The sequence below is a fragment of the Anolis sagrei genome, chromosome 6 (assembly GCF_037176765.1).
Source record: "Anolis sagrei isolate rAnoSag1 chromosome 6, rAnoSag1.mat, whole genome shotgun sequence".
In the NCBI taxonomy this organism is placed as follows: domain Eukaryota; kingdom Metazoa; phylum Chordata; class Lepidosauria; order Squamata; family Dactyloidae; genus Anolis; species Anolis sagrei.
Window position 1 is genome coordinate 60659233 of NC_090026.1, and position 25881 is coordinate 60685113.

Here is a 25881-nt window from a genome sequence, read left to right on the forward strand (position 1 = left end):
GAAAAAAGAAAAAGGCAACCTGGTTGGTGGGAAACTTGGGGGGGGGGGGCTGGGAGGAGGAGGTTAGAGAAGCTAGAGAGCTGTGCTGGTTTTCCTTATTCTGTGCATATTTGTATGCCTGCTTTTTTGTTGCACAAGTCTGCATGTATCCATTAATTGTGGTGCCTCACCATGTGTATGTGTGTGCATCCAGTTTATCTTCTGTGAAATGAATATTTTGTTATGGGTGTTTATTTCAGAGTGTCAAAAATGCATATTGGACATTAGGGGTTGAAACCTACCTCAGACTGGTACTCAGCCCCCCTCCCCCTCGGTGTATTGTATTTCCTTATATCTAAAATGCACTTTCCCCCCTATATAAATATGTAAAAAATGGGATATATCTTAGAATTGCAGGTGTCTCTTATGTATTTTAGTTAATGGTGGTGGTAGTGAAATTAGGGGTGTCGTACAATAGAAGAAATATGATAGATATTGCAGATGAAAACAATAGGTTCAAAAGAGTAGTTTTGGTGTTCAGATTTTGACTAAAAACCACTTTTTAGTCTCAGTGGTTTGCCTTCTGAGAAATGCTTGTTTTACAATTAAGAGCATCCACACTGGAAGCCAATGTATAAAAAGACAATCCTTCCCTCCAAGAATCGCCCAAACTGCTGTGTAATATAGTCTTTTCATTTCTAGATAGAGTTTGGTCAAGTACAGTAGACTTTCAGAACCCGAGCAACTGGAACTCTTGAGCAATCGACAAAAAAGTAGAAGAAATAATACTTTAAATAAAAAAGTTTTTACTGTTTTTATAATACAATAAAACAGTAAAATAGTGTTACATGAAGTTATGTTTATATTTGTCTTAATTTTAATTAATGACTTCAAAATTAATACCAAATCAATACAGAGTTTATGGTATAGTATGGTATATAGTATTAGTTAGGCCTATTTTAATAGCAACCAGAAACTATATTTATTTGGAATTTATCCATTCTCATGAGTGCCAGTTAACGGAGAATCTACTGTAGCAGTTTTTGAATTCAGTCGAGTTAATAAGTAATAAATTATTAGGTTCTTGTGGTTTTTTTCGGGCTATAGGGCCATGTTCTAGAGGCATTTCTCCTGACGTTTCGCCTGCATCTATGGCAAGCATCCTCAGAGGTAGTGAGGTCTGTTGGAATTAGAATATTACATTTTTATTTATATAGATTCCTTTATCGTTGGGATTTCTATAGTTCTCCAGTGTCAAGGATAAACTATCCTGGCTACTGCTATCAAGTAGTTGAAAATAAATTATGTTTTCCACACCGATTCCTTCAAATTTACTCCCCTACGAAGCTGCCTTTTGGATCATAGCGCCTTCAAGCTTATTAGCATAGGAGGGCATACTTGTGCAAATATTGAATAAGAAGAATTTACAGTCTTCTAGTCAGACAAGTGAATTAACACAAGTGTATTATGGTTTAGACGGCACAATTTTGCAGATAACAGAACTGTAAACAATGCTAGATAAAAACATACACCTAAAGCAAGTGAAATATACATACATGTATCTGCATACATACTAAAACTTCCAGTATAATATTTAAACAAAAAGCTGAATGTGTTATTGTTTCATAATCAGTTTCATAAATAAGTAGATACACAAAATTTTGACACATATGTAACCGAGATCCGCATAGAATATTTCAAATCTTCCTGAATTTTTCTGAAGAATTGGGGTAATAATATGAAGATGCAAATTTCAATAGAAAGAACAGTGCAATGAAAACATGTTTGACAGTTTCAACTGCACCTATGTTGCAAAGATGTAAACTCTCTTGGATGGTAATCTTACAAAACTGTCCAACAACAGGGACAGTAAGAAAATAAGCCATATAGTTTGGGAATTTAAATGTCCCCTGTACTTCCTATAAGAGGGATACTATATGCCAGTGATTTTGTAACGCAGTATGCCTGATTCACTCGACTTGCTTAGCATTCATGTATCCCATAGCTAGAAAAGCAGAGGAACCCTTCTGTAACTTTGTAGATAGAGTCACTTTACTTTTGGACCGGAAAGAACATCAATTTCATCTAATAATTTATTACGTTTGCCTACCGGCTTCTACTAGAATGTTCAGTTTCTTGCCTCAAGATAATATTGGGAATGCATGTTAGTGTTCTTAATAAGGCTCTCAAATATTATGTTTATACAACTTCAGAGGATGTAAAATTGCTTGTATTCACATAATTGACATACAGTTAACATTAGTGCTGATAGCCTGGAAGCAGACTAGCTGCAGGAATAAATTGGCCACCTTTGGTTTAAAAAAAGGAAAAGAAAGCTGAACTATCCCTCTACAGCATTATTGTTTTGAAATTTCCCTTGATCTTCAGTAAAATATCACACACAAATATCTATAAGAGATAATGTGTCCATTTGGATGACTATTTATGTGCCATTTATGCCTTGTCTTCCTTCTGTGAAAATTAGACTCTTAGAATAAATGCTCACCCCTACAAACATAGGCTAGTGCTGTTCAAATGTAAGGTAAAGGTATAACTTGCACAATTTATTGATTGAATTGCAGTAAATGCCTCTAAAATCAATCAGTTTCTAAATAAGAAAAGAAAATCTGTTAATAGTGATGTTTGTTATGAACCACATGGAGTGTCTATAGGGGAAACTACACAAGAATCTTGGAAAGCTCTACTCTTAACAGGTCTTCAGGTGATGCAGTTTGACTAGTTTTGAAAGATGCATAATCCCGTTTGCCCATCTGTAAAACCAGTGTTGTAAACAGTAGAGAATAAGACACTGGTGTACCTAAGGGTTACACCAGTGGCAAAGACATTATGAATTCTCAGCATCAGTCCTCAAGTCTGACTAGGATCTTTCAGATGCCTGGAAGTATATTTTTAATCACACTATGTATATGGATGCTGGAAATATGCTATGCTATTATGTTACATGTATCAGATAGTGACTGATTTTCTTGTATGTCTGATAATAGATTTTGTGTGCTGTGTAGTTCTATATCTGAAACATTATCTTTATAATGTTTCAGATCTACTGTTCCCTTCAAGCTAGTTGTATCAAAATCTGTCCCTGATATTAACAGACTTAGAAAGCTGATCCCTAGATATTGTATCTTAACTTCAGAATTCTCTTTGATAAAAGATAGCTAGAGAGCCATGGAATTCTCTTTGATATGGACAGGGCAAAGGAAGCTTGATTTTTTTTTGTTTTGTTTTTAAAGAGAAGATTAGTATTGATGTCAATGAATATCATGCCATTTCAGCGTGGATTTTCACCCCTGTAAAAACTGAGTTGTTTTAAACAATTGTGCATGTATAGCTGTCAGGTTCCGCTGGATCTTAGAAAAAACTCGCACTCACAAGTAGGTACTCGGATTTGGAGTTTATTTCAGTCCATACAGAACAAAGTCAAAGAGAGAACTGAGGTTTCCCGCCAAGAGTCTCCAGATCCCCCCTCCTGGCTTCGGCCCCTCCTTCTCCCCCTTGCTTATCAAAGTTTAGACTAAGATTCCTTTTCCCACAGCTTCAAAGCGAATACTATGCCCAGATGTCCCTGCCATAAACCCATCTATCATGACTACTCCCCCTAGTGTCAGGAAGAAGACTTCTTGGAATCTCGAACATGAAGACACATCCTGACATATTTCAATTTTATGAATGATGTTTATGCAGATTTTCAAATTAATGCAAAATTAAATGAGAAAATAGCTGTGGCTTTGGTAACTAAGCTAAAGTAGCTAAACAAACCTATAACAAAACATAATTATTGGTAGATAAATAAATACTTGCATAAGATGCACAACTCCCCCCCCCCCCCACACACACACAGAGGTTATTTTTTAAAACAACTTTACAAAATGAATAAAGTTGTGGTAAAATGATTTATTGATTTATTGGCTCTTGATTTAGGAGAAAAAAGTAACGGGTATAATTAATATAATTAATATGATGTCACACAGGTAGGGACCCGCCTACCTGCGTGACCGCATCTCCATATATGAACCCACACGATTCCTTCGATCATCTGGAGAGGCCCTGCTCACGATCCCACCTGCATCGCAAGCGCGTTTGGTGGGGACGAGGGACAGGGTTAGGGTTAGGGTGGTGGTGGCCCTAACCCTAACCCTCTGTGGTGGCCTCCCGACTCTGGAACTCTCTCCCCAAGGACATCAGACAAGCCCCAACGTTGGCAGTCTTTAGGAAGAGCATGAAGAGCTGGCTGTTCCAGTGTGCCTTTCCAGAATAGGAAACTCCTAGCATCATGTCCCAAATGCACTTTGTTAGAGATTTAGGATTGTCTGCACATTACACCTACCTCCAAAAACCTCTACATAACACCTGTCAAGTCCAGCACTTTTTAAATCTGTCCATTACATTGGCCCGGCCTTAGGTTTTAAATGCATCATGGTGTCATTGTTTTTAGTGTTTTATTATTTTGCTTGATGTTTTATTATTTGCTTTATGAGTTTTTACTGTTGTATTTGTATGCTGTTGTTTTGTTGGTGGCCTTGGCCTTTGTAAGCCGCATCGAGTCCTTCGGGAGATTTTAGCAGGGTATAAATAAAGATGATAATAATAATAATAATAATAATAATAATAATTTCCATGAATTTGAAAATGTTTGCAAGAATTAAGCTATATCAGATAGATTGGATGATAATAATTGTGATAGGAAATGCATTTGTAAAATTGGAGGGAAAAGATAAATTTGTGCCACATGTAAATAAATTAAGGAAAACAATATGCAAAGCCTTTAAAATTTTTAAACCTAATTTATTTATTTAGTGATGGGATGGGATAGGGTTCAAATTCTTGGAAAGGTGTCTTATAGTATAAGTGTTTCTATAAGAGTGGATCACCAAATGCTAAGTAGCAGACTCTTTTTGAACAGGGAAAATTTAGGGGGTGACATTTTCGAGGGAAGCAGATAACATTGCAAAATTCCACATCTATGCCCTGCGGTACCTGTCTATAATCATCTATTGAAACATTAGAATGGTACACTATGGACCAAAAAATGAATGAGTTGTAAAACAATTTAAAAGAATAATGCATTTGTAAGAATCCAAACATTTCTAAATAGTTGTTTGAGCAGTGATCTGTCAAAGGTAAGCCAGATAATGGTGGTATTTTCAGACATCTTTTGTAGCAACCCCTACATTTTAATAACTGTTAGAATTTTTGAACTTAATTTTGAAATCTGTGCATGTGGAACAACCATTGTTTCTTGGCAAAGACAAAATGTTTCTTCATGGATGTCAAGTGGAAATTATTTAAAAAGAATGGAAAACCAGCTCTGTCTGAAACTAGTGTTGAAACCAGGAAGTTATGTAATTGAAATATGCTAGTTTTCAGGGAATACAGGATCTTTCAAAAATTGACTTTAAATATAATGATGATGTCAAACTGCTACAGTATTTTGAATGGTAAACATAATTTGAAAGATTACATTTCAGATGATACCTCTGACAATTTGTGTATTACAAAAGTGCATTTGTATATCAATTTTCAAGCCACTTCTTCAAGCAGTTAAATGTACCCATCAGCAACTAAAAAACAGTAAACGAAGAAGCTTCCTTTAATTATAGTTCAGAGTATAAGCATAGATGTAAAAGCTTTTATTACTTAATCATACAAATATAAAACCAACAAAAAGATTCAGAAGTGCTTCTTAGTATCTTTCAATACCATTGATCATGATTGTTGCACTCCACGTCAGGAAGAAGCCCTCTAACTTTAAAAAACACCACACGAAGATTGAAGAAACAAATCTTCTTTTATTGAAGCTTAGTAAATAGCCAGATGAAATAAACGCTTTTAAGAAAATAAGAAGGTTCCAAAAAGTAATAAGTCCATAAAAAGCAGTAACACAAAGCAATGTCCACACAAATAATAAAAGTAATCCAAGACAGCATTAATCCAGACAGGAATCAAACAGGATGCAAAGACAATCCAAAAGGCTAAAAAACTCCACAGGAACAAGACCCCTTGAACAGGATTTCCATGGCACATTAACTTGGTTTCCAAACTATGCCTGATCTAACAGGTTTCCCCTTGAGGCAAACCTTATATCCCAAAACTCAGAAATTGATTTTGCTTCCCCCCCCCCCCCACATTTCTCCCTTATCAAATGCAACCTTTCGGAGTGACGTAAACACTAAGTTTGATGTTGATCCTGGCTAATCTTCAGCCGCCTATTCTTCAGCTCCCTATCTGGCTGCTCATCAAAATTCCCAGGTGTCAGATTGTTTTCTAAACCCAAATCTTGAGAGCTCACAGAGAGAGGGAGTGAGCTATCATTGCTAGGCCCAGCAGGAATATTCTCATGAGAAACTGCCCTTTGCACTGGGGCCTCTCTGTCATTGTCTGCCTAAAAATCATTGACCAAACCATCTCCATCTTGTACTTCAGTCTCAGCACCATCATTTCCCTCATCATTTCCCACATCAGGATCCTGAAACACAAACACAGGCTGATTCCCAACAATGATATCCTTCTGGGCCGTCTTGCTGACATGGGACCTAGAGGCACTGTTTTACAGTGTCTCTGTTCCTTCCTAGAGGGGCGAACCCTGATCCTAGAAGTTGGTGCTGGGGGATTCCCATCCTGGGGAAGTTGGTGCTGTTGGCCTGTGGGGTCTCTCAAGACTCTGTTTTGTTTCACATGCTGTTTCACATGCTATTTGACATGTTCATCAAAACGCTGGGAAAGATCATTTCCAGTTTTTGAATGCAGTGCCATCTATATTCAGATGACATCCAACCTTTCTACTACTTTGCACTCAAAGCCAAGGAAGCTGTCCTGATCCTAAAACAGTGTCACCAATAATGGGCTGAATGGGAGCAAACAAATTGAAACTTAATCCAGACAAGACTGATTCATCTTATGCTAGATGAAGTTACACTTCTCCTGGAGACACAGGTCCGCAGTTTGGGGATACTCCTGGACTTGACATTTATCTATTTATTATTTCGGGCATTTCTATCCCGTCCTTCTCATCTCCGAAGAGGGACTCAGGACAGTTTACAGGGGCAGTCATTAGATGCCAAAAACAATACATTAAAAACACTCAGTTACAATTAACACAATCAAAACAATTGTAAGCATCCAGTTAAAAACAGTTCACCAATTCAAAACATAATCCAACATTGAACCTGGAAGCCCAGGTTTCTTCAGTAGCCAGAAGTATCTTTGCACGTTTAAAACTTGTGTGCCAACTGCACCCATTCTTTGAGATGCTGGATCATGCCATGGTGGTACATGCCTTAGTTACATCCAATTTAGATTATTATAATGTGCTCTTCTTGGGGGTGTCTTTGAAGAGTATTTGGAAACTTCAGCTGGTCTAAAGAGTTGCAACCAGATTGTTAACTGAGGCTGGCTACAGGGAGTTCACAACTCTGTATCGACAGCTCCTCTGGCTGCTAGTTTGTTTTAAGTGTTGCTAGCTGTTTTGAGTCTCTTCTAAGAGAGGAAAGCAGGATATAGAAAGACTGTTTTAAAAATGAGTTTATTCCAAGTTCAGCTACTGGGTTTTAGCAATAAAATCATATTTACATTTTTTTTATTTTACATTTTATGGCAAATAGTATGTTTTTTAATGCAGTCTTCTATAACTGTCTTTGGCATGTTCTTTTTATCCTCAATAGTGTTCATAATATCCTTAAATATTTAATTAGTTTTCTGATATACAATTTTAGAATCATATGTTTGTTAATTTTGAATTATTTTATGCACATCTCTGTGTATCAATATAATTTAAATAGATTCTATTGCTTATAAAAGATGTAGTACACTTGCCATTCTTTAACCTTTCCATTAGTAGCTGGTTGATTCTGCATTTTTCTTTCCTTTTCTAGAATGCCCTTTTTAATTGCATCAACAGAAATGAAAGTAAGTATACTTTTGGGGGGGAAATCTTCATTGCATTTCATTCTATTTTTAAGGTTTGTTTGTTTGTTAAAAATGTTCATTTCATTTTTTTAAAGGAACTTCATAACTGAATATCTGTTTTACAGTTTTTTGAACTGACTGGTATGGTAACCTTTCTGAAGTTCAGAGGAAATTAGTGTATTTCTTGCATATATCTCAGATATCTTAGCACAGAGAGGTAGAATGTTTTATACAAGTATTAAAGTTTGTAGTTTGCATATTTACAGTCAGAAGTGCTGCAAGATTACTTTTCTCATTCCCAAGTGCTATTTGTAATGATTGTGATGTTTCCATATTTCTCTCTAGTGGGATCAGTTTGTTGCAGCTATGCTGGTCATCACACCAACTGTCGGGAATACTGCCAAGCAATCTTTCGAACAGATTCTTCTCCAGGTCCTTCTCAGATAAAAGCTGTTGAAAGTTACTGTGCTTCTGTTAGCCCACAGTTAATTCATTGTGTGAATAACTACACACAATCATATCCAATGCGAAACTCCACAGATAGTAAGTATTAAAGTGGGGGCATAGTCAAAGAATTTAAACAACCAATCCATGAATATACACATCTGTGTTATAAGAGTTATTGTCTATTTATGTATTTGATTCCATTTTAAATATTTTATCAAATCGTATGGATTCCAAATATTCTCTTGAGTAGAAAGGATGTAATTTAGTTGTACAGCACTTGCTTTGTAAGCAAAAGTATCAACTGTTTGTTGTAAAACCTAGTATCTGGTATACAGATGGTACCCAAGTTACAAAGATCGTACTTACATATGATTCATAATTAAGAATGGGAATGAGACAACAGGAAGTGAGAGGAAATTATCCCTAGGAAAGGAAATTTATTACTGGAAGAGTTGAGAAAAAGGTGTTTCTACTAAAGTTTTAGCACTCGTCCTTGGTTCCATAACAACCCAAATTTTCTAAAATCCAATAATCAACGACCAAGCGCTTGCTTGGCCATTGGGGTGTTTCCCTCTGGATTTAGGCCCAGAGGGAGTTCTGGGTTGCTCTTGAAGAATTTCACATACTTATTCTCATACCTGTGTTGAACAAAGAATATCAGAGCTCTCTTCCCTCAGGTTTGGAAATAAGAGCTAGATATGGGAAAAGTAGCCACCTTCAATGGAGAAAGTAGTCACCTGCAGTGGAGCAGAAATCTTCCGAACAGGGATACAGACAGCAAAATAAACTTTACAGAAGTGTTAACCCCCATGCTAATCAAAACTTTTACAAAATTGGCTAGAGTTACACTTTAAAAATGTGCAACTCTATACAAATGCAACTTAAGAACAAACCTACAGAACCTATCTTGTTTGTAACTTGGGGACTTCCTGTAATCCCTAGAATCTTTCTATAGGGCTGGGAAAGTCTTCCTGCTAAATCCGTGTAAGAGTACTGTTAGTACTGTATATGCTTACAGTACCAGCTGGCTATTGAGTGGGAGGGAGCAACACCGTGTCTTATGTAATATTTGTGTAATAATTATTGATATGTACATTATAAGTCTGAGGGCAAAATAATTTTTTGCAAACTGCTCTGAGTGCCTTCGTAGCGGAGGAGCACGTAAAAATTTGCTCTCGACTATGCCAGTGAATAATAAAATTCCAACAATTCCCTGGGTTGAGAACTGCGGTATATAAGCGAAATAAATAAATAAATAAATAAATAAATCTACCAAATTTGTATTCACCCAAAAGGCTGGTTGAATGAGGGGGGAACTGAATTTTGCCTATGTGGTGTGTAAAAGGCTTCCTTTTCGACTATTTGCATGTGAGCACTTGCAATCCAGTAACTCCTCACAACTTGAACACCCACCCCGACTTCACTGCAGCACAGTTTCTGGTCTTTTTGAAATCCTGGGTGGGAAAGTAGCAATGGTTCTGATGATCACCATATACACTTCTCACACATATACACTTCAAAAACTAAAAGATTGGTCTAAGATTCAAAATGTCAGATCTTTGCTGGAGAAGGTGCAGTAAAATAGATGGCTAATCTAAAGTAAATGATTTAGGTAAAATCAAAGAATATATTATAGAGGAGCACTATTGTTAATTTCCATGCTTTGAAAATGAAAATTAAAGATTAACAAAGGATGATCCTGTAGCATTGTGAAATGCACAATTAGAAATAGTGAAATCATAGAAAGCATGAGAATCTTTTAGTACAAAAGTGTGGTCTGTAGCACTATCAGAAAAGCTAACGTACAAACTAAAAATAGCAAGAAGAATATATATGTATAAGTATATGTATATTTAAAGCATTTATATTCCGCCCTTCTCATCCCAAAGAAGCGACTTGCAGTTTCTCAAGTCCCTCCTGACACGACAAAGACCAAACAAACAAAAAACCCAAAGGGGACTCAGGTCAGAGCGCAACATATATACGGCAGACATTAGATGCCAGAACATAAAATAAACTATAAATATACATAAACACTAAAATTGATTATCATACACTGAAATCGATTATCAGAATATATATATCCCCCCCCTCTCTATATATAAATTTTACTATGTTATTCATATAAACTTTTCTCTTAATCCATCATCAGATAAAAATTTATATTGGGAAAATATATTACTAATGTAATACTATGATATGTTAGATGTACAGTGATGGAAAGTGATATATATTTGACTTATTAATTAAGATTGGAGGTGGGAGGAAAGAGACAAGGGAACTGAATATTTTAATATTGATATACTTTAAAATAATAATTGCATTTTAATAAGTTTTTGTGATATTGGATCTTGTTACTGAAATACTACTTGGTACATTACACTGTTATTTTTCCTTTCCTGTTAGGTTTGTTCTGCTGTGATAGAGCCGAGGATTATGCCTGCCAAACGGCTTGTAAAAGGATTCTGATGTCAATGAAAACAGAACTTGAAATTGTGGATGCACTTATTGATAGCTGTAAAACAATGCCTCTTCCACAGGACCCTCTCTGGCAGTGTTTCTTGGAGAGCTCAAGATCTGTTCATCCTGGAGTCACATTACATCCTCCACCTTCAACAGGCCTAGATGGTGCTAAGTTGCACTGTTGTTCCAAAGCAAATACTTCCATGTGCAGGTCAGTATATTTCCCTCTCTTTTCAACATCTGTAAACTTTTTCTGAAAAAAAATGACTTAGTTTTTCAACCTTTCATGATTAATGTTTCGATGAACACTTATTCTTGGTCTTCTTATTGGCTTACTTGGGTAGCTTACATTATTAGACAACAAGGTCTGGGTGCTGTTGGGGCATGCTGGTCATGCTGGTTCTTTTGGACTGTCACCTTGTCATGGTGAGGGGGCTTGCGTGTTCCAATGAACCTGCGGGCACAACAACTGGAGTTGTGCATTCCCAGGAGTGGCCGCGGGGGTGGGGGGGGGGGGAGGTTCCAGACCAAGCACAGTCCGAAGACCCAAAGACTTCAATGGCGGAGCAGGGGGAGAATAACATGGTACATGTTAAAAGGGCTGTGAAGGCGGAAGAAGGCTGCAACAGATTGAGAAACCACGGTCATTGTGTTAAACTACACCACTAGTGGAACCTCATTCTGTGAAGACTGTGTGTTGATCAGTTGTGCACTGACCTCCACACATTAAAAAAAACTCACGCACAGGCATCTTCTAAAGTCTTTTTGTAATATCTGTGAAATTGCACAATGGGTAAATCTGCACCTGAACAGAGCTCCTTAGGAACCTTCTAGAATTCAAGGATATATTTTGTTGGTGACCCCAACCACTAGCAGTTTAGTGTTAAAAAACTCCAGTTGCTTTTCGTCTGGTGATGCAATAGCTCAATTAGCTTTTAATTTGCTTTCAATTTGCTTCCTCCAGTATTATTTCTCTGTTTTTCAGAATTTCTCTTCATATTTCAGCTTTGCTTCTGGTTACTCATGGGTTGTTGTTTTTTTCCTTGCGTTCATTTGCCCTTCATTTTTGATGCTTGTCTTTTCCTTCTCAGCATTATGTTGTCTACTACATTTTTAAAGAAATGTGTAGAATGCCGAACATGGATAGCCACATTAAATGCTTCCTATGTCTTGATATCTTCCAGTCATTCTCCCATTGCTAGGCTTTTATGCCTAAGAGAAAGAAGAACAGGGAGGTGCAACTGAAATGAAATTTAAATGTGCTTTCCCCATCACCCACCTCACCAGCTTGTAAATCCACAGTACAAGCTGGTGACCCCATACTAACCCGCTTGGCTTTGGCAAAATTGGCTTCATCCAAACCTAGTACTTTGGTCTCAGCACTGCATTGGCAACCTCTGTTTCAACCTCAAGCTTCATACTGCCTTCCTCTTCGTCGATCTATCTCACCATCAAATATTTGTTTCAAGAATTGGCTCTTCCTGAGTTTATGAAAGCTAAGTGTCAATAAGGGAGAGTCCCTCCTCCACCAAGAAGCATGGGAAGCCAGCTGTTCCCTTCTCCTCTAAAGAAGGATGGAGAGTCCTTTCTCAGTGGAGCAAACCATGTTAAATGAGCTGCACCCTTCTGCCCTGTATAGGATAGAGCTGGGGTCCTCAAACTAAGGCCCGGGGGCCTGATACGGCCCTCCAAGGTTATTTACCCAGCCCTCAGGGTCAACCTAAGTTTGAAACGACTTGAAAGCACAACAACAACAACAAACCTATCTCATCAACCAAAAGCAGGTCTACACTTCCCATTGAAATACTAATATGTTTATATTTGTTAAAATTGTTCTTCATTTTAATTATTATATTGTTTTTAAGTGTTTTTGAACTACAAATAAGGTATGTGCAGTGTGCATAGGAATTCATTCATGTCTTTTTTTTCAAATTATAATTCGTCCCTCCAACAGTTTGAGAAACTGTGACCTGGCCCTCTGTTTAAAAAGTTTGAGGACCCCTGGGATAGAGAGTCCCATACATCTCTCGGCCAAGGAACAATTCTCCGTCCTTCTTCAATCAAGAGGGGCTCAGCCAGCTACCTATCCTTGTCTTGGCTAAAGAAGGACAGAGAGTCCTTCCTCGACCAAGAGAAAAGTGGGAAACTGGATGCATCCCTCTCAGCTGTAGAAAAGCATAAGCCTTCCTTGGCCAAGAGAAATATGGGAAGTTGGCTGCTTACTTTACCATTGAAATGCTACAAAGGCGCAGCAGCAATGGAGGCTACAGGGACACATAACCTGAGAATAATCAAAATTGCAAAGTTAACAGTGAGTGTGGAAGACCAATTGTTATCAACTATAGCATGCACATATGCTGCAATGCAACCTGAGCCCTGCTACATGCACAATGGAGGACCTTCTTGCGGCAACACCAGAAGCACTCCAAGTGGCCAGATACTGGTCAAAGGACATTTAATCAACTACCAAGCTTGCAAATTTTGTGTTTTGTCTGTTTTTATTTGTTTTGTTCTGTTTATTTATTTGTCGTGTCAGGGTAACCAGTCAATTGTATTACATTTCTAACAGAACAAAGCAAACAGATAAAATACAAAATTTGCGAGTTTGGTAGTTGATTAAATGTCCTTTGACCAGTATCTGGCCACTTGGAGTGCTTCTGGTGTTGCCGCAAGAAGGTCCTCCATTGTGCATGTAGCAGGGCTCAGGTTGCATTGCAGCAGGTGATCAGTGGTTTGCTCTTCTCCACACTCACATGTCGTGGCCCCATTTCTGAAGGTTGGCTCTGCATCTCGTGGTGCCAGAGCACAGTCTGTTCAGCGCCTTCCAAGTCACCCAGTCTTCTGTGTGCCCAGGGGGGAGCCTCTCATTTAGTATCAGCCATGGTTGAGGTTCTGGGTTTGAGCCTGCCACTTTTGGACTCTCGCTTGCTGAGGTGTTCCAGCGAGTGTCTCTGTAGATCTTAGAAAACTATTTCTTGATTTAAGTTGTTGACGTGCTGGCTAATACCCAAACAAGGGATGAGCTGGAGATGTCTCTGCCTTGGTCCTTTCACTATTGGCTGCTACGTCCCGGCGGATGTTTTGTTCTATTAGAAATGTAATACAATTGTCTGGTTGTCCCTGACACGATAAATAAATAAATACATATGTGAGACAGCAAATCTTACTGTTTTCTCCTAAATATAATTACGGAGATTTAGAAAAGAGTTTATCTTAATTTTCCCCCATATATTTGTTTTCTTTAGAGATTTATGCACGAAGCTTTATAGCAGCAGCTGGGGCAATACACAGACTTGGCAAGAATTTGATCGCTTCTGTGAGTATAATCCTGCTGAAGTTTCCATGCTGACCTGTTTAGCAGATGTACGTGAACCTTGTCAGCTGGGCTGTAGAAATCTCACCTACTGCACTAATTTTAATAACAGGTAGGAAAGATGCACTATTTTTTCCCCCAGTAAAAATAATATATTGTTGTTTAATGAAATGTAGCAAATTCTTTGCTTACTGAGCCCTGAGGAATCTAAAAGGGTTAATTTCTTTCTTTTGGACATAGAGTAGATGAAGAGGTAGTGCCATCTAACTTGCTGTGATTTAGTGTGTTCATTGTAATTGAGAGATCCATACATGTGTCAGAAGCTCATGGAAGTTGAGTAGTGCTTCTTTTCTATCACATAATCAGATTACAACATTGTCATCTCTGATTATGTTTTTTTATTTTTCCTTTGCATTTTAAAATTTGAATTAAAACATGATATAAGATTGTTATTTAGATTGCACAATTTAGTTCCGGGATGAGAAATATGTAGTCAGTATGATGTTGGACTACAGCTCCCATTATCCTTCATTATTGTCTGTGTGGGCCAAGGTTGGCAGGAGTTGTGCTTGGAACAGCTACTGAAGGGCTATATGTTCCCTTTTTCGGACTTAGGTGCATGAATTCCTGTTTGGTCTTGGTGTACATTTCAATAATTTATAAAGGGTGTCTTTTTAAGAAGAAATACTAATAGTGTGAAGAAGTGCTATTTCAACTACAGACTGCATCACTGCCCAATCCAGACATTTAAATATCCATTGTTTGGTATTGTGGATTTTTCTAAATGCTCAACTTTTTTTTTGTTAAAATTCAGTTTGTTAAATTTTGAAATTTCATTATAATTTGAGCATCTTTTTCTAGACAATTAACCCAAATATGTTGAATTATATAATGTGATTCTTTATATATTGCCTGCAATCTATGTTGGGAGAGAAGGGTTGTTACCTCCTATTCACCTTTTTTTGGGGGGGGGGGGGAGTAAAGGATATGGGTTGCATATATGGATGTGAACAGACAATACAGAGAACAAGAGCAAGGTGGGTTCATTTCAGGCATGTAGCCGGGGGGGGGGGGGGGGGCTTGAAGGGCTTCAGCCCCCCCCCCGAAATTCTCATGGTGGTTCGCGAAAAGGCCTTACTGGTGCATTATTTAAACTGTTATGTTTATTCATATCATGATCTGATCACCATACTCAATATATCCCATATGCATGGTGGTATTCGGGTAACGATACAAAAGGTTTGCTAGGTTTAGACCTTCTTTCGCTCAGACTCAGCCCCCCCAAACAAACTCAGCACCCCCCCCCCCAAATCGAAATCCTGGCTACGGGCCTGATTTCAGGCATACAGATTACTCTGCAACCTAGGGCTTTTTAAGTTGGAGGTGCGGACCTGAAAGCATCCCATTGTGTTCCCTTAATTCAGGAGAAAAAAGGAGAGCCAATAGAGAATATTCTGCCATTTGAGGCCGAAAACCAAGCATGGCAGCTTGGCATGAAAAATGTTGAAGATGCTCTACATCCTGCAGCCAATATTTAATTCTTTATATAAAAATAAAAAAACACATCCATCTGATTAGTATGCAAATTGGCTTTTGTCTTTAATAAATGGTAAAATTATATGTATATTACAGAATTAAAATAAATTTCAGAAGAATTTATTATCAGTAAATGTTTGATTTGTATACCTATTTTATATACTGTATACCTGGGATCTCATCTGGATAGCCGTTCATCTCTTTTTGCTTCTTGTTTAATAAGGCCAGTGCTCTCTCTGCTCGTTTATAACTGTCTGTAACTGGTGGTTAATATGTATTGTCAAAGGCTTTCATGGCCGGAATCACTGGGTTGTTATCAGATATGGGTCTATAGGTTTTTTTGGGCTATATGGCCATGTTCTAGAGGCATTTTCTCCTGACGTTTTGCCTGCAACTATGGCAAGCATCCTCAGTGGTAGTGAGGTCTGTTGGAACCAGGAAAATTGGTTTATATATCTGTGGAATGACCAGGGTGGGACAAAGAACTCTTGTCTCCTGGAACTAGTTGTGAATGTTTCAACTGACCACCTAGATTAGCATTTGATGGCCTGGTAGTTTTTTGGTGTGGTTTTAATGTCAGGGGACTACCTTTACCTTTACCTTGTTAGTACCTGAGGGAATCTTTTGTTGAGAGATGATTAGCTGTCCCTGATTGTTTACTCTCTGTTGTTTTGCTATTGTAATTTTATTTTTTTAATACTGGTAGCCAGATATGTTGTTCTTTAACTTTATTTTTTATTAAATGCCCCTTTCTCCTTGTGACTTTTTCTCATTTATTTAAATTTATTTAAATGTAGTTTTATTTAAATATTACATCTTTTAATTCAGAGATCACGACTCTCGGACCACCAGCTGAATGCTGTCTACTTTGCTATCTCTTGAGCCTTCCTTTTGTACTTCCTTATATCCCATCTCCCTTAAAGTACCAAGTTTTGATTTGTGTTGTATGTGTAAAATTATGTAAACATGAAAACATTTCAATTATTTTATCCTTTTTTGACTGACTATATATTATTTTCTCTCCAAGGCCAACTGAACTCTTTAGAAGTTGCAATGCCCAATCGGACCAAGGAGCTATGAACGATATGAAACTGTGGGAGAAAGGGAGCATTAAGATGCCATTTATTAATATTCCTGTTCTTGATATTAAAACATGCCTACCAGAAACATGGAAAGCCATTGCTTGTTTGCTGCAGATTAAACCTTGTCACAGTAAATCAAGAGGAAGCATCATTTGCAAGTAAGTAGTTTTTTCTGTCTTTATGCACATAGAGATGAAAGCTATTTATTTATTTATTTATTTACAGTTCTTATATTCCGCCCTTCTCACCCCGCAGGGGACTCAGGGCGGATTACAGTCAACACATATATGGCAAACATTCAATGCCAGTTTTGACAAACAACGTTTAACACACAAATACACCAAGGCTATTTAACTTTTTTCTGGCCGCCAGGGGAGCTGCTGCTTTTCATCAAAGCTATGATATTTCTGACTCTGTAAAATATTTTTTAAGTAAAATAAAAGAGAAAGCTAGGAACCAGAACAACCCAATGTTTTCCACCAGAACAACCCACTGTTTTCCACTGGTTAGAATCAAAACATACCTGGAAACGTCTTATATTTTGCAGCTAAGCTGAATATGCGGTCAGGATCAATTGCCACCACATCAGATTACATGGTTAAGGAAACTTCAATGTGCTATGGTGGTGAGAAGGGAGGAACTGGACAGTCCCGGTTAGTGCCAGTCAATCACAGCTCAGGATGCTACAAAAGAGGCCTATGCAAAAGGAAGGATACAAAATTGAGACTTGTCTTTGAAGGAAGGCAGGTAGGAGAGAGAGGGCATAGAGACAGGAAAGAGCTGTAATAGAGAGATTACAGTCAGCCAGAGGGAAGCACTGAATAGAGTGTTGGGGAGCTGTGACGGATTAAATCAGAGCTTTCCAAACTGTGTTGCAACTTTTGAGTCTATATTTATTTATCGTGTCAGCAGCAACCATACAACTGTATTACATTTTTAACAAAATTTTAACAAACAGACAAAACAGAGTTTGCAGGCTTGGTAGTTGATTAAAGTCCTTTGACCAGTAGCTGGCCACTTGGAGTGCCTCTGGTGTTGCTGCAAGAAGGTCCTCCATTGTGCATGTGGCGGGGCTCAGGTTGCATTGCAGCAGGTGGTCAGTGGTTTGCTCTTCTCCACACTCGCATGTTGTGGATTCCACTTTGTAGCCCCATTTCTGAAGGTTGGCTCTGCATCTCGTGCCAGAGCGCAGTCTGTTTAGCGCCTTCCAAGTCGCCCAGTTTTTTGTGTGCCCAGGGGGGAGTCTCTCATTTGGTATCAGCCATTGATTGAGGTTCTGGGTTTGAGCTTGCCACTTTTGGACTCGCGCTTGCTCAGGTGTTCCAGTGAGTGTCTCTGTAGATCTTAGAAAACTATTTCTTGATTTAAGTCGTTGATGTGCTGGCTGATACCCAAACAAGGGATTGGCTGGAGATGTCATAGCCTTAGTCCTTTCACTATTGGCTGCTACTTCCCAGCGGATGTCAGGTGGTGCGATGTAATTTCTCCAGTGGTGTAGGGTGCAGACACTCCGTGGTTGTGATCCCCAGGTTGTGCCAGTCAGCTTTCGTATGATATTGTTTCTAGCACCCACTTTTTGCTTGATATTCAGGCAGTGCTTCTTGTAGGTAAGAGCACGGTCCAGAGTGACTCCCAGGTATTTGGGTGCGCTGCAATGCTCCAGTGGGATTCCTTCCCAGGTGATCCTCAGAGCTCGGGATGCTTGTCTGTTCTTGAGATGAAAAGCACATGTCTGTGTTTTAGATGGGTGAGGGATCAGCTGGTTTTCCCTGTAATAGGCAGCAAAGGCGCCTAGAGCTTCGGAAAGCTTCTGTTCAACCATCTTAAAGCTCCCTGCTTGAGCAGTAATGACACTATTATCAGCATAGATGAAGCTCTCTGTCTCTTCTGGCAACGGCTGGTCATTTGTGTAAATGTTGGCCATTGATGGAGCGAGCACGCTCCCCTGAGGCAGGCCGTTCTTCTGTTTCAGCCATCTGCTTCTCTGGCCCTGGAACTCATCAAAAAAGCTCCTGTTTTGTAGCAGGTTCCCTATGTGATATTATACATTTTTCTCAGGAGGAGGCGGTGGTTCACAGTATCATAAGCTGCTGACAGGTCTATGAAGACAGCTCCTGTGATCTGCTGCCTTTCAAAGCCATCTTCGATGTACTGAGTCTGGTTCAGCACTTGCGATGTGCAGCTTTTGCCTTTCCTGAAACCAGCTTGCTGTGGGATCAGATATGGGTCTATTTTTTCCATAATTCTATGCAAAATAAGTGTCTCCAGAACTTTGCAGAGGTGGCACAACAGGGAGATCGGTCTATAGCTTTTTGGGTCATTGCGGTCTTTGCCTGGCTTCAAGATGGCGATGACTTTTGCTTTCCTCCAGATTTTGGGGATCTGACAGGATGCAGTGCAAGCATCCTGTCTATGTGAAATATTCAATAAATCATATACTTTAAAAATATAAGTGAAAGTTTTTCATGAGATATGTTGTGTTTCCATACATTTTGTTATTATTGTTTATATATGTATCCATATGGTTCTTGTGGGTTTTTTCAGGCTATATGGCCATGTTCTAGAGGCATTTCTCCTGACGTTTCGCCTGCATCTATGGCAAGCATCCTCACCAATTATTAAAGGAGATATGAATACATACTCAGTTCTTGTGGGTTTTTTCGGGCTATATGGCCATGTTCTAGAGGCATTTCTCCTGACGTTTCGCCTTCATCTATGGCAAGCATCCTCAGAGGTGAGGATGCTTGCCATAGATGCAGGCGAAACGTCAGGAGAAATGCCTCTAGAACATGGCCATATAGCCCGAAAAAACCCACAAGAACTGAGTATGTATCCATATCTCCTTTAATAATTGGCTCAACTTCCAATTTGCTAATAAAACTAAATTACAGTGTCGTGAAATGAGACATGTCTACAAAGTGTCTCACCAACATGAGATGTTTGGAAAGCTCTGGATTAAATAAGCGTTAATGTTTGATCTCACTGTATATTAACAAAGTTTTACTTGCATTCTTTTTTACTTCTCGTTAAGATTTGATAGTCTAGATATGCTTACTACAGTGGACCCATTGAACAATACAACCACTTGTCCATATAGGGATCACCTTGAAGCTCAAGCACAAATGAAAAACCATTATTTACATTGTCTAAAATATCTGGAGTGTATCAAATTGGGGAGGGTTGGACTAGACAAATGTCCTAAACACAACATCACATACACAAAGAAGCATAGTCTGACTGACTTCTTGCTGTCTTCAGTGTTGCAATGTATCTGAAATTTGGATAAGCTCAGGGATAGCATTTCCCAGGATAGTACTGGAGTGGAGACATATCAACACAATAAAAAGCTTTTGCAGGCCAAAGTGATGCATACATGCATGTCTCTGTCCAGTATGGAGAAAGTGAGATCTCAAATTCAAATAAAATTGGTATGACTCATCCCCTTTACCTCAGCAGTCTGCTCAACCAAGCAAGTGAGTGCGCAAAGGAATACACATGCAGTAGGGCCAGCTACCCTGCCAGCAAATGAACTTTTTGTAAATAATAAATACAGTTTGAGGAATCTTGAGATATTCAGTTTTTTCCCTTTCATGTGGCCCTCTAATTGTCAAGAAAATGGATGGCCAACCGTATATAATGGAATTTGAGCATGCATGGATTTTGGTAAGGTATTCTGGAACCAAACTCCACCAGATATCAAGGGCCTACTGCATATAAATTTTAGTACAATTAATAGATAAGAGTAAGGGTAATGAATATATGAGTCTGATTTTCATATTAATAGAGCTGTGCACAAAATTATTTTAACTTGGATAAATTATTTTTATGTAATGAATATATGAGTCTGATTTTCATATTAATAGAGCTGTGTACAAAATTATTTTAACTTGGATAAATTATTTTTATGCAGATATATTTTTTTCACATTTTGTACATCTACTCAATGTGTAAAAATTTTATTTTCCTGAAGATCAGATTGTGTGGAAATTCTCAAAAAATGTGGAGACTTAAGTAAATTTCCAGAAGGACATATGGCTGAAAGTGTTTGTGAACTTTTATCTCCAACCGATGATTTGGAAACTTGCATACCCCTAGATACATATCTTCGTAAGTACTGAAGAACTGCTCTTGTGAACCACGTTTGAAATATAAAAAAATAATAGCTGTAAAAAAGGTGGATGCTTTGCGCACACTCAAAATGAAATTTAATTTGTACCAGTAACTTGAGAGACAAAAATTGCTCAATAGCTAGTTCCCTCTTCATCAGACATGGAAACAATATTGTTATAATATATTATTTTAATCTGTTTTTTATGGGTCTGTGGAAACGTCTTCATTTCTCCAGTGACAAAGTTGAATTTAGGACACTTGAATTAGATTTCCTCCTTTTCCTGTAGTGTGGGGAGGTAATCCATATGTTGGATCTTGTTCTTCCCATGCTTCTCATAGACAGGGCTTGGTTTAATGTTAATGTTAATAATTCATTCTGCCCATCCCCATAGAAAATCGGCATAATGTATAAAAATAGCCAGAATAAATGCTGGAAGTGTCGTTCACATACAGGAAGTTTCTACCCTATATGGTGGACCTGTACTGAAGCCACCAAATACTGGCAAATAATCCAGGAATAAATACAATAGATCCTAAAAAGAAAATTCCCGATGAAGCCAGAATATTTTCTACTTGGACTAACAGATAAGGACTTGAAATTAGATAGAAACAAGGACATTCTATTTACATATATGACCACAGCGGTACGTATAACATATGCAAGACTCTGGAAATCAGATCTAACTCCAAAAAAAGAGGGCAATGGCTAGAAAAACTTTATGAGATCGGGGACATGGATAGATTGACATACTTCCTGAGGAGGAATACAGGGAGACCGATGAAACAAACGGAGTGGAAACTACTTGAGTAATATAAGAAAATCAATTAAATACCCAAGGGCAATACCCAAGTGAAGAAACAGAATTAAGAGAGGATACTAGCAGTTATGATGAGGGGGAAATCTAAAATAACAAAAAAACAAATAAATCAAACAAATAAAAATTAAAGGTACACTCCCTAATTAGGGAGAGAATTTAGAAGGGAAATATATACTCCACCAAGAAGAAGAATGGAAGTCAACCTGTGTTTTCTGTTTTTGTTCTGTTTGTATTTTTGAACCGGTATTGTATTTTTTTTCTTTCCCCCCGTTTTTTATTGTTTTTCCTCCTGCCCCCCTTTTCCCCGCCCCTTTACCATTGGAACTCCCACACTTCCCTTCCTATCTTTCCTGACCCCCCTCCCCCCTCCCCAAAATGTTTTGCAACGTTGTATTTGAAAATACTAATAAAAATATAAGTAATAATTCATTCTGCCCTAAGCGGAAGTCCCAGCTCCCCCTTCCCATTTCTGCCCTGCCTTAGTTCTGATAGAATTGAGCTTTCTGCATTTTGGCTATTCACCTTCTGGAGCCATTCAATTAGAAGATCTTGGACAGATTTTTCCTTCTGGGAAGATTTCTTTCTTTTGGAACTATGAGAGAGAGGATGGATGGGATTTTTTTTGCTGCATATGTTTATGTGTATTTATTTGAGGCAGAGCATTTTAATGCCCTTTAAAAGACATTAGAGATGGCTTATACTGATCAGGTGTCTGTTACAAATGCTGACATGATTCCAGAAATCATGGCTATGGCTAAGCAGGAACAATCTGCTTCACCTTTTTCTGGAGTGATTTCAGAAGTTATAGATTGTAGAATGAGAATTATCCCATCCTGGAGTAGGTGCTAGAGCCTTTCCATCTTATGTCAGACATCTTTTTACCCTAATACTTGAGGTTTTGGAAAAGTTGAAATCTCCCTTTATGGATGCCTCTATTGTTGGATTGATTTTGGGCTCTCTTTTCCCTAAACATGGTAATAATGCATCTTTTAAAAATGGAGGATAAAAGATTGGCGACTTTGCATAGGTCTAAAAAGGCAACTTCTCATGCCATCAGAAATACTTTGCCAAGACTCACACTAGTGTTCAGCCTCAACATTATTATTTTTTTTTTGTCATTGGAGTACATCCCCCCTTGTGGGAAAGCTTGGTTCCACGACCTTCCACTATAATGAGCTCTCCTCCGCAAATAATCTGCTTCTGTCTTATCTCACCTGAGTTTTTAATCAGCTTTTAATCAGCCTTTCTTTTATCCATTACATGTAGCCCGCCCATTGTCATTGTGATTATGCCTATTGTAATTTTATATTGCTATGCTTTTCATTTGTTTTATTAATTATGTTGTTGTTGTTTATTATTTGCATTTTCGGTTTTATTTTATGTAATTATTGTTTGGGCTTGGCCTCATGTAAGCTGCTCCGAGTCCCCATTGGGGAGATGGTGGCGGGGTATAAATAAAGATCATTATTATTATTATTATTATTATTATTATTATTAAGATGGCCATTAGATGGGCAAGAGTCTTTCACTGGCCCCTAGGGAAAAGACTAAGCTCAGACAGGGTATTAATGACGATTTCTGCTTTTATGGCAGACGCCAGTTTATTGTCGAAGGCTTTCATGGCCGGAAACACTGGGTTGTTGTAGTTTTTTCGGGCCGTATGGCCATGTTTGATTCTGGATCCATGGCAGCTAATGTGGCAAGGTCTACTTTAGTAAAAATAAATTGGAATACAAATGCTAAGTCTAAAAGTTATTTGCTGCTTTTCCATTTAAAGAATCTAAATTGTTTAGTGATCCAGGCTGGTTACAGTTGGATGCCTAGAGATTGAATGGGGAAAACTAGTTGTTGAAGGATACAGTGAGGATGACATTCAGATTCTTGTAGCTAGGAAACTTTTCATGAAATGTCTCTATGAATGCTTGGAAAGTGTTTTGTAGTTGACCACAGTAGGCTCCATCTTGGCCTTTTTACAGGCAGGATTGAATTAGTGCCTCACCACCAATACTGTTTGGAGACATGTTTAAATGTTGGAATCTATTCTAAAGGGAGGCAAGGCAAACTACTTGTGTCCCACTCTCATGTTCACGGTTTTTTGTGTATAGTGTATATAGTGGCAAAAAAACAAAAAAAAAAAAAACAAAGAAGAAAAGGAAAGGAAAACCACATGGACCTCTTTCATGTATTTTCAGGGAAGAAGTTCATTTTTGTCATCCTTTTTATTTTATTGATCACAAACATTTCAAATAGAATGTTATGATGTCTGAAAAAAAACAAAGGTAGTCTCTTTTTTTTCACCTAGATCCAAGTTCTTTGGATAATATAGAAGATGTTACTCACCCCTGTAACCCAAATCCTTGTGCTGCCAATGAGTTGTGTGAAGTAAATAGAAAAGGATGTCAGCCTGATGAACCATGCCTTCCATATTTTTGTGTGCAGGGTAGGTCATGATTTTGTTGCAATTCCTAAATGTTTTGACAGTTTCAAAAATGCTGTTAAGATTCCAAAAAGAACCAACATTGATCGGAATCCTGTTGGTGATCTACACTGGTGAAAATATTATTACCCTGTGGTTGTGCTTTCTAGGAAGTCATACAAGAGAGAGAGAAAAGCTGAAACTTGCATGAGCTGGATAATAGAAGACACACCCACACATCCTCATTGTGATATGTATGATAAAAACAGAATCCTTCATAGGGGAAGGCAGCTAAAATAATATTATTATAGATGAGGTTCCAGATTTCAGTAGGTGCAAGAACGTGAAAAGATGTGCAGAGAAGTAAATTATGAACAATGGCAGCTTTTGGAGTAATTGATCAATAGTTACATTAGGAGCATGAGAGAAGCTGGGAAGAAGTTCCAGCAGAGACCGGAGGAAGGCAAATGACCCCATCTTCAAACAGGGGAAAAAAGAGGACCCAAACAATTACTGCCCTGACATCAATACCAGTAAAGATTCTAAACCACATCATTAAACACACTGCCAAACTCACAAAATGTTAATATGGGTTTTTCTAAAACAAGTCTTTTTTTATATAAACTTTTGATAGACATCTACAAGCTTGGTAGATGAATGGAATGCTGTGAAAGTAGCATATCTGAATTTCTAAGGCCTTTGACAAGCCCCCTACAGTAAGAAGCTAGTAAAATGTAGTTAGAAAATACTACTGTTAAGTGGATAGGAATTGGTTAACTGTCCAAACCCAAAAAACTCCTCTTCAACCTGGAAAGAAGTGTCTACTGATGTGCTACAGGGTTCTGTCCTGGGCCCAGTGCTATTCAACATTTTTATTAATGGCATGGATAATGGAACAGAGGGCATGCTTGACAAATTTGCAGAAGACACTGAATTGGGAGGGATAATATCCCAGAAAACAGAATCAGAATCCAAAATGACCATAACAGATTAGAGAGTTGGCCTAAGACTAGCAAAATGATATTTAACATGGAAAAATGCATGGAAGTCACTTAGGCAAAAAAAAATAAAATACAGATATAGGATGCATGTGTGAAAGCGGTCTAGGAATCTTAGGAGAACACAAGTTGAACATACAATTCCAGGATGCATTCTGCTTTGGTCACAGCTCATACCTGGAATATTGTGTCCAATTCTGGGCACCACAATTCAAGAGAGATATTGACAAGCTGGAATGTGTCCAGAGGAGAGCGACTAAAATGATCAAGGGTCTGGAGAACAAGCCCTATGAGGAGCGGCTTAAGGATCTGGGCATGTTTAGCCTGAAGAAGAGAAGGCTGAGAGGAGATATGATAGCCATGTATAAATATGTGAGAGGAAGCCACAGGGGAGGGAGCAAGCTTGTTTTCTGCTTCCCTGGAGACTAGGACGCGGAACAATGGCTTCAAACTACAAGAGTGGAGATTCCATCTGAACATGAGGAAGAACTTCCTGACTGTGAGAGCCATTCAGCAGTGGAACTCTCTGCCCCGGAGTGTGGTGGAGGCTCCTTCTTTGGAAGCTTTTAAACAGAGGCTGGATGGCCATCTGTCAGGGGTGATTTGAATGCAATATTCCTGCTTCTTGGCAGGGGGTTGGACTGGATGGCCCATGAGGTCTCTTCCAACTCTTTGATTCTATGATTCTATGATCTGCAATACCGTGTCCTGTTCTGAGTACTACAATTTAAGAGGGATATCGACAAGATGGAACATGTCCAGAAAAGGACAACCAAAGTGATCAGAGGGCTGGAAA

The 25881-nt window shown here is 38.3% G+C and overlaps 1 protein-coding gene across 2 annotated transcripts in view; it reads left to right on the top strand.

Annotated features, from left to right (window-relative positions):
• RECK (reversion inducing cysteine rich protein with kazal motifs) overlaps positions 1 to 25881 on the top strand; it is a 61439-nt gene that overhangs the window by 18698 nt on the left and 16860 nt on the right. The window contains exons 8-15 of one of the 2 annotated variants that reach the window (XM_067470148.1): positions 6535 to 6541; positions 7869 to 7902; positions 8248 to 8445; positions 10756 to 11023; positions 14058 to 14237; positions 16689 to 16901; positions 20714 to 20850; positions 23974 to 24111. In XM_067470148.1, the coding sequence (XP_067326249.1) occupies positions 6535 to 6541; positions 7869 to 7902; positions 8248 to 8445; positions 10756 to 11023; positions 14058 to 14237; positions 16689 to 16901; positions 20714 to 20850; positions 23974 to 24111 (1175 nt within the window). The remainder of the gene's footprint in view (positions 1 to 6534; positions 6542 to 7868; positions 7903 to 8247; positions 8446 to 10755; positions 11024 to 14057; positions 14238 to 16688; positions 16902 to 20713; positions 20851 to 23973; positions 24112 to 25881) is intronic. The other variant, XM_060781482.2, reaches the window with a different exon arrangement.